Source organism: Lycium ferocissimum, chromosome 4, assembly GCF_029784015.1.
Source record: "Lycium ferocissimum isolate CSIRO_LF1 chromosome 4, AGI_CSIRO_Lferr_CH_V1, whole genome shotgun sequence".
Taxonomy (NCBI): domain Eukaryota; kingdom Viridiplantae; phylum Streptophyta; class Magnoliopsida; order Solanales; family Solanaceae; genus Lycium; species Lycium ferocissimum.
Window position 1 is genome coordinate 15469589 of NC_081345.1, and position 9961 is coordinate 15479549.

The 9961-nt window shown below is 35.0% G+C and overlaps 1 protein-coding gene across 1 annotated transcript; it reads left to right on the top strand.

Moving 5' to 3' along the window:
* Window positions 1–303: 303 nt before the first annotated feature.
* Window positions 304–7335, top strand: LOC132051614 (uroporphyrinogen decarboxylase, chloroplastic). The gene is made up of 6 exons (XM_059442771.1): window positions 304–555; window positions 3224–3345; window positions 3912–4022; window positions 4196–4384; window positions 5008–5133; window positions 6680–7335. The coding sequence occupies exons 1-6, from the start codon at window positions 453–455 to the stop codon at window positions 7193–7195; spliced, it is 1167 nt and encodes a 388-aa protein (XP_059298754.1). The 5' UTR covers window positions 304–452; the 3' UTR covers window positions 7196–7335.
* The last annotated feature ends 2626 nt before the right edge of the window (window positions 7336–9961 follow it).

The following is a 9961-nucleotide window of genomic DNA, read 5'->3' on the forward strand; positions in this document are numbered from 1 at the left end:
CATTTTTTAGGACACCAACTTGTAGTAGTAATAAAACATAATAAGGCACTTTAATAATAATTTTTGCAATATTAAAATGCTCTTTAACCTAGCAATTTTCATTGTATGAATAGAGGGTTATATATATATATATATATTTTTTTTTTTTTTTTAAATATGAAGGGTTATTTATAATTGAGTCGTATTACATTGAGATGTAATGTAAATTTAACTAAAAATAAGTAAGAGGGACGGAAGTAGGAAAAGCGCAAAGTGGAGCCAGCGAAGGAAAATTCAAGTTGGAAGCGGTCGCAATTCATATAGCTTACCCATATAGATTTTCCTGCCATCTTATCTTTAAAAAGTTTTATCTCATTTGTCACCTACTCCTATTTTCCCTTAGAACAAAACCCAGTTTATCAAGTGTCTTTCAAATGCAACACAATTTCTGATAATCCCCTTGGATATCCATCATGTCTTGTATTTACAGCTCACTCTGTGCAACCTCAATTTCCTCTAAATCTCCATTTCCTTGTCGCTCTAATTTCAAGCCCAAAATCTGTTGTTCTGTTGGAGGTATAGTTACACGCGCTTTCACTTTCTAATTTCATCATCCAATGCAACTTAGTTAACTTGTTTCACTTGTGATTTCCTAATTTTGACTTGCTAATTGCTCCTCTAATTTCACCAGATTCAACGCGTTTTTCAATATTTTCTTTATATACTGTCCAGCAATTTCTCTGAATGTTTTCTATTATTTTTAGCTTCTTATTAAGTTATACCTTGGTTGGGCTTTTGGCTATGTTAGGGCTTATGATGGAGGGCATTGCTGTCTTCAAAATTGGTTATGATCAATTCACTGAAGCTGGAAAAAACCTATTTGTTCTTTAGGCAAATTAACATAGGTTTGTTTGTCTTGTTTTGACTTGACACAGAGTTTAAGAAATTAAAAAAGGCTTTTGAATCATAAATATGTAGAATATACCAAAATGCCCTTTAATCTTACGGTGTTAAACATGCCCTGTGGAAAGTTGGAAATAAAAGAGTTGCCAAAAAATGAAAGAGACATTCTTTTTGAAATGTACTAAAAAAGAAAGTAAGACAAACAAATTGAAACGAAGGGCGTATTAGTTACCTAGAAATTTCTCACTACATTATTTTTTACTTGGTATTTATTCCTCCTATCTTCCCTTCTTTTTGTCGTCTTTCAAAACATATCACTTTAGTTTCCTGCTTTTTTTCTGTTAAGCAGAAAATTTGACAACTAAGAAATTTTTTGAAGTAGCCTAAGATGGTTTGTCCTAGTCTTATGTTTACTTCTAAATGCGTCTGTTCATAGATGTGATGCAATGATAATTTTGTAAGGGCTAGCAAGATACTGGGTAAAGCTAAATAGCTCGCGGATAGTTGTCTCAAAGACATATAATCTCTCCCAAGGAATTTGGTCTCAGCTAAGAACAGAAAACAATGGAATCAAATGATTCGTATAGGCAATACCAATTAGATGGAATTAAGACTTAGTTGTGATGTTACAGTTAAAAAAAGTTCAGTGTTTGTCAGAGATTATTTTTAGTGCAGGGATAATTGAGAGATTGGAGATAAAGAATCTCTGATTTGCCATAAAAGGCAAACTATTTAGCACTGGAATGAACGTGCCCGAATTGAGCAAAATGGAAACTGAGGATTCTTACTGCCTATTATTATTTGTTGTCTTTGCATCTTTTCTTGACCCGAGGGTCTATCACAAACAGCCTCCCTACCTTCATAAGGTAGGGGTAAGGTCTGTGCACACTCTACCCTCCCCAGGCCCCCACCTGGTGGGATTATACTGGGTATGTTGTTGTTGTTGGAAACTGAAGATTCTAATAGCAAAGGCCCTTTTAATTTGGGATTGTGTAGTTGAGGAATTTTTTTTTGAATTCTAGTTAAACAACGAAACCTAAGACTAGTCTTATGCAACCAAAGAAAAATAATCACATGTGGAGCAAGCAATGGCATAAATGAAGCTACTACAAAAAAGTTAAAAAGAAGATCTCAAAGTTTATGCCTTTAATATAAATAAATAATAAACAAAGTATAATTCCACAAAAGAAAAAATCTAATCTGGTACTTGTTCTCCACTAAATTCAAGGATATAGGGGTTTTTCATTTAAATTTAAGTGCCATTATGTGGTGGTCTATACAATACTCCCTCCGTTTTTTTAATCTACCTGATAAAAGAAATCTTCCCTCCGTTTCATTTTATGTGTATTACTTTCATTTTTACTGTTAAAAAACGAATGCTTTCCACATTTAATAACTTTTGATTTCCAATATTCCCATTTTACCCACAATGACACTCATAGGAATGACTTGCCATGTTTAAGACCACACCATCCAAATGATATTTTACCTTATACACGTCTTTACTAAGAAAAACAGATTCAAAAATCTTACATTCATTACTGTTGTGCCTAGTCAAACTAAGACACATAAAAGAAATGGAGGGAGTAATATTTTAAATAGCATGAACTTTCTAATTCTTAATAAAACCATAAGTTTATAGTATTTCAAACAACTCGAAATAATGGTAAGTTTGCTTGGCAAACGAAGTTGAAGAATGAAAAATATGATGGTGGAAAGAAGAAAAGGAGATAACAAGAAAATAGGAAATATATAGAGATATTGATTCGAAAGAGAAGGGTGATTTAATTAAAATAATAAGGAGAAAATGGGCCCAAAGAGCTTATGTTAGATATAATGACCATGGGACTATCACAAAGTGAGAGTTAATGGGAAAATGCTAAGAAAATTAGTTTGAAGGGAAAATGTCTAGGTAACCAATAGTTTAAGGGACTAAAGTGCATTATAGCCTATTCTCTTTGGATGATAGACATAAAGAAGTATTGCGTACACATCTAAAGCTTCTTGTTCCATATTTTTGTCAACTCAACGAGAATTGAGCATAAATCTTCATCACCCAATATTTTTGGTACTCTTTTCTATAACAAGCTAAATGAATGAGCAAATATCCTGTTCTCGGACATTAAGCTATTGAAGATAAACCTACATATTCTTTAGATTGTCCTTGCTGCTGATACTGTGGCTAGTGTCTTTTGTGTACTTGTGTTATTCTAGCGTGAGTTAGGTTTATTGTGCTTATCTGTCATGATTTGAAGCCTTCTTGATTTTCCCATTTTGTCAAATAGATTTCTATTCTATTTTCTACATGGTCATGTGAGTGATGCTCCTTTGAATTTCACAGGAACTGTTGCTGAACCAAAAGCTATAAATGCAACCGAACCTTTGTTGCTTGATGCTGTTCGGGGTAAAGAAGTAGAAAGGCCTCCTGTTTGGCTTATGAGACAAGCAGGGAGGTACATGAAGGCAGGTTTATAGTTCAATTTAACTTTGAGTATATCCTGAACTTCTGATCTGAAATAATTTTAACTGCATTCTGTGTTACAAATTTGACTTACTCGTGTTATTGGGGCTGCATGATATGATGTGTTTTGTTAAAGAGAATAGTTCGCGTAAATGGCTATGAATAGGCAACTCAAACATTGTCTTAGGGATAAGACATTAATTCTCTTACACCTACTAATTGATGTACCTGAGATGCATTTCCATTGCTGAGCAGCTGCTTGCACGAGGATGGAATGACTAATTCTTTCTACTTTGTTTGAAAGTATGAGAAAAAAGGTCGGTGAAAAGAAGAGTGTGGAACTTGTAAATCCTATTTGTTGGATGTTTCAACGCACTTCAAGTAGGAATAGATGGCTTTTCAGGGATCTTAAAGCTTGAGAAATTTCGATGCTCTAGTTCTGCTGCGTTGGTTTTTTGATTCTATGAAGAATTTTATGGCTTTGATTAGGTGGATTTATTTTGACTCGTGTTTGATTTTTCAGATCTTTGTATTTTGCATCTTATTATTCAGCATTTCTTTTGTGTAGAGTTATCAAATCTTATGTGAGAAACATCCATCCTTTCGTGAGAGATCAGAAAATGTAGATCTTGTGGTAGAGATTTCTCTACAGCCATGGAAAGTATTCCAGCCTGATGGGGTAAGAAACATTGCAGTCCTATCTTAGCATGTGTCTGTATATTGTTCGGTATTTCATTATTTTTACTTTTGAAGCAGAATCCCCATCTTTTGATGTTTTTATTCACAAGCTAGCGTTCTTGGCTCTACTGTTGATTATTGGTTTGCTTCTAATGTTTTTTCTCATGTTGGCAGGTCATTTTGTTTTCAGATATTCTTACTCCTCTCTCTGGAATGAACATCCCTTTTGACATCATAAAGGGGAAGGGTCCTATCATATTTGATCCACCAACAACACTTACTGATGTTGAGAAAGTTAGAGAATTCATTCCTGAAGAATCAGTTCCATATGTTGGAGAAGCATTAACAATTTTGCGGAAAGAGGTCTGGTTTTCGTGTCTATTTTGTTACTCTGGAGGTTATTTGTTAAGAAACAGTTCCCCTCTCTTTTATGTAAACGAACTTAAACTGTACAATACCCACGTTTTGTTTATATTTTATGATATTATAGACACCTGCACTGCACATACAAACTGTGATTGGTTTAGAGTCTCCTGATGGAAAGTTTCAACATTTCTGCTAGCTCCTTCTGTTATGAAATCCTTGCAAAAGTTTATTTCATCCATTAATGCACTTGATATGGAGTTTAAGATGTAGTGAATTATATATTGACTAGCGATAGTATTGATAAAAAAAAAATAGTACTTGTTTAGTGTTAGCGGAATAAAGTATCAAGAATTGATTGAAAAATTAATTTGATAGAGAACACATTATATCAAATTTATTGAATTCTTAAAAGTTGTGAAAGTTGTATATAATTGAATAGTGTCGACCCTTCTGGGACACCCTGAACTGGAAAAATGCCATAAAATTGTAATGGAGTAAAAAACAACTTCAGGGCTGTGCTTCAATTCAACAATGCTAACACTGTTATTGCTGTTACTAACTTACTATCACCCGTTGTGCTATCATGGTAATTGTTTTGGAATTTATCTTTGCTATGGCAGGTCAATAATCAAGCAGCAGTTCTGGGTTTCGTTGGGGCACCATTTACCTTGGCATCATATGTGGTTGAAGGTGGTTCCTCTAAGAACTTCACAAAAATTAAGAGATTAGCTTTTGCGGAGCCCAAGGTAATTTACTGATGCTGCTCTATGCTACTAAGCCCTAGGGTGACAATCATAGTTCGTTAATTAATTGGATCATATAATGTTTCCAAACCTGATCTTTTGGTTGAATCTTATTCTCCCTTGTCCTTCTATATTAGGAAAGGCCAAGAAATGTTGATGGATATTTCACATTCAGTTAGATTTAGATTTAGGGCGCGATTTAAGTCAACCATCTATTGTTTGGAGTTTAATCTCAAAAGCAGTTTCAATTTTGGATTGGGGTAGATCCTGATCCTATTTGCCGTTACGTTTTTTTTTTGGTTGAGGAATAGGGAGGGGGTAGATATTTGGAGGCTTTCACTGCTGATTTGATAACTGATGTACTCAATCGGTCACAGGAGCGTATTTCCTTCTGCTTTTTTCTTTTTCTTCTTTTCTTTTTAATTGCGAAAGGTAGGGAGAGGGGTTGTTCCATTACCACCCAAAATAAATCGCCTGAGGTCGGTTTCTAAAGAGGGGTAATGTATTCTTGTGTTCTTTCCCATTCTGTAGTTTCCACCTCGCATTTCTATGGGTTGGCAAGCTGCCACTCATCTTCTTAAAGTTTGAGAAAAGTGGCAATTCATTGCTTATTTTGCCAAAGGACAGTCAATGTACCCTGTCGCCCCTGCAAACTCACCAGGTGAAGAATGCAGACCCTATTCATCAAGCTTGTAAACAAGTAAATGCATTAGGAAATTCACCAGAAGGAAATAAGAATAAACAAAGAAAATTAAAAGACACTTTCTTGTGTCAACCATTCTCTTGTCAGAAAGCACTAAATATGGAGGTTATATTCTACTTGAACCCAAACTAAAAAATAATAGAAGGCGTGGAGCACGTTCTATCTTTTGGCAAATAAGTTTTTATTCCTAGAATGTTAACTGAAATTGATAAGTGATGGAAATGAGGAGCAGCAGGGGGAAGTCACAAATCTATGTAAGCTCTATGGTGAAGGGATAATTTCCATGCTTGGGCTTTAGGTTTGTTCTTGTATGCAACTGCGAGAAGTGGAAATTTTTGGTAAAGCTAAGCTCAGGGCTCTTTTATTTCTCTAGTTGCTCGTTGTCTGTTTTAGATGGTGAAAGTTGAAGATTTCAGTTGCTTCATTTCTTTTAAATTCTGCTGAAAGCCAACAACAGCAGTACATGTAGATTTTTTTTTGCAATAATGGGCTGCAATATTTAAACCTGAGGAGGGTGAATACCTTTTTTATGGATACCTAGCTGTTTGCCTGTTCTAGCAAATTAGCCTTTTTCTGTTGAGGATTTTCTTAACGTGTTAAAACAACCCTGCACATCCATCCTCCACACCACCCCGCCAAGGTAAAGAAAAAGAGACATGATATACATGTTCAGTACGCACACAGTATCTCTCCATTCATGAGGTTATATCAATGAAAACATGGATTATACTAATTATTCCAGGAACAAGATAAACTACCTGTATCAATTCAGTTTTTAAACATTTTGTCTCTAGCTTATGATCTGCCAATTTATGTTTTAATGTTTTCAACTTTGTTGCTACACAGATCCTTCATTCACTGCTTCAAAAATTTGCAACCTCAATGACTAAATATATCCGTTACCAAGCTGACAATGGAGCTCAAGCAGTTCAGATCTTTGATTCATGGGCCACAGAGCTAAGCCCAGTCGATTTTGAGGAGTTCAGTCTGCCATATTTAAAGCAAATAGTTGATGCAGTGAAACTAACCCATCCTGATCTCCCGTTGATTCTTTATGCAAGTGGATCAGGTGGCTTGCTGGAGAGACTACCCTTGACAGGAGTAGATGTAGTCAGTTTGGACTGGACAGTTGATATGGCTGATGGTAGGAGACGACTGGGTCCTAATGTGGCTATACAAGGTAATGTGGATCCTGGAGTGCTTTTTGGCTCCAAGGAATTTATTACCAACCGGATAAACGATACAGTGAAGAAAGCTGGTAAAGGGAAACATATTTTGAACCTTGGACATGGCATTAAAGTTGGTACACCTGAGGAAAATGTTGCTCATTTCTTTGAGGTTGCCAAAGGTCTTAGGTATTAGAAACTGATTAAATAATTATCAATGTTAACCTGTTCCTTATTTTCCACGAGGTCTATCATTCTTCTGCTCATTTTTTTCTTTTGTATCTAGTGCATCCTATAAACGGGGAAACAAATATATCCAGAGCATTTTTGTTGAAATGTGCTTTTTAAATCTATTTGAAACTGAAGATGAAGCTAGGTTTTCTCATTGTGTATCTGAGGGTAGATATTGACTGAAAGTTGTCTAGTTCAACTTTGATAAAGCTTGAAAGTTGGACTCACCGAACTTTTTGTTTGTTGGTTGCGGCTGCATTTTCTCTTTTTTTCTTCTCTCCGTCTCTCTGGTTTGCTTGGCCCCTGTTGCATGCATGCATTTGGGACTGGTAAGCACGAGTCCTGACATGAAAAATGTATTGGTGTATTGTTCATTATATTTTTTATTAAGTACGGAGTTATCAGATGTTTCTAGTGGGCTAACCTATAGGATTTTGATTTTCCAGTAGTAAAGCTTGTTAAGATGGAATAGACAAAGGAGAGTGAGTGTATAATGAGGTGTGAACAGGTATACAGAAAATGGCCTCTTTTTAGCCAGCTTCTACGATCACTATCTTACCAATATACAACATGTAACTTAGTAAAAGCTTTTATTTAATCCCGTTATATTACCAGTCCTCATTTCTTCCCTTCACAGCGATACCATCTAAGGTGCCTTTGAATTCATGACTTGGGTTGTTGATTTAGATGGAATTTTCCTTGATGAGCTATGGTCTGCTTCAGGCTTTGATGGCTATAGGGAAAAAGAAAAGAAATTTCTGCTGCCTCTGCCTTTTAGGCATTTTTGCTCTTTACCTTTCTCCTGTCTCTCTAGTCCAACGAACAAATAAGTTACATGTTAAATGAGAGTAGTTGAGTGAATTGTTTATCGAAAGTCAGCTGTAAGATAAGCTGATGTGAGTTCCTCTCTGACTGGGAATTTTGGATCAATGGAAGAAAATCACCGACTTTGTTGGAAACTTCCTGGTTGTCACTCACGTAGGTTAAGTCGGGCTGGCAATGACATATTGCCATGGCATTTGAGTCACGGGCTTTAATTTGCTGCAACTTTTCTTTGGAGGTGGATTTATGTCGTTAGAAGCGGGTTTAATTGGATATCTTTTTACTATATCGTAGATATATCTCTGAAATTTGTTGAGTAGTAGTGTAAATATTATGAACCGTATTTTTAAAGAATCCGTAATCTTAAACTCATTAAGTTAAAATTTTGAATTTGCCTTTATTTACCTCCATGCTTATACTGCTCCTACGCACTTTAGTTGAACTCCTAAGAGAAACCTTGAGCAAAAGAAATTGCTTTCGAGCACATAAATGCCGTAATCTTAAACTCATTAAGTTAAAATTTTGGATAGGCCTTTATTAAAGACATTATATTATACTAATCCATAGTTGACACTTGACACAATCACGGTGAAAATGGCTCCCTATACAGCTCTTTCCATATAAATTTAGGTGCCGAGTGCCTCTACCTCATTAATGGATCTATCTGTCGATGGCTGTAAAGCTCAAAAGAGTGACATCAGTTAGGTGAATCTACTGACCTTCCGTACGTGAAAGTACAAACTCAAATGGAGTATTTGTTTAAACTTTAACGTAACAGTTTAGATAATTCGCTGTTAATCGAAAGATAAGTTTAGGGTCCATATCAAAATGCATATTTAGGAAATCTTTCAGAAAATACTTTATCATTCTCATAACTTGAGGCGTGTCGTGTTGACACTATCCTTGAAGATGTTCCACCAGTAAAGGTATATCTCTCAAGATTCAATAAGCTCTTCTAATATAAATTAGGAACAAAAACAATAAAGATTAAAATATAAAAGAAAAATCTGCACACCAATCAAATACGAGGGAAAGAACTTTTGTTCATTCCGATCACCTTCCATAGAGAACCATCTCAGCAGAATGAAATCTCAAGGCCAAAGAAACAGTTGAAAGTGATTAATGGCTCATAATAATTATTAAAGAATATGTTGCAAATGCAAGGGGATAAATGGCTGATCATGGATCAGTTACAAATGCAAATGAGGGTCTGTCACCAATACAAAAGAGATGTTGGCTAGTAAAAAGTACAGAACATGTCATAACTTATTTTTGAGATATAATATAATTTTTTTTTCCTACACTTTAAAATATTCTTTTTTCTACTAATGAGGTCACAAGGTTAGCTTAACGGAGATGGATCTTATATTTTTTGTACTCTGAAATCCCTTCTTCTTCTTACAACTGATGTATAAGTAATAAATATCTTTCAAAAAATATCAACGGCATTGAATAAGGCGGTGTGACAAAAAGGTACAGCTCATTTTTCAACAGTACCATGTGTGGATTTACTCCAATTTTATATGTATTTAACTCATATATACTGAAAATATTTTATACTATTAATGTAATTATCAACTTGCTATAGAGTATTTTTTGCCTTATTTTTTAAGTTACTAACTTTACTTAATATGCAGTTATTTGTAATTACCTTAGGAATAATTCGATAGCGTAAAATATTTTTATATTAGGTCCCCGAATTAGGTACACTGACAACAACGTGTGTAATGTGAAAGCGTGTCCAGTGACGACTCCGCATAACAGTTCTGACCACTTATCTTATGACTTGTAAATCCGCTGACTATGTCAAAATAATATGCACATATATGTCTGTCTTTCTTAGCATCTTCCTCTTCCATATAAAATCCTCAAATCTTCCCCCTGTTGGAAATTATCACTCAAAACTCTT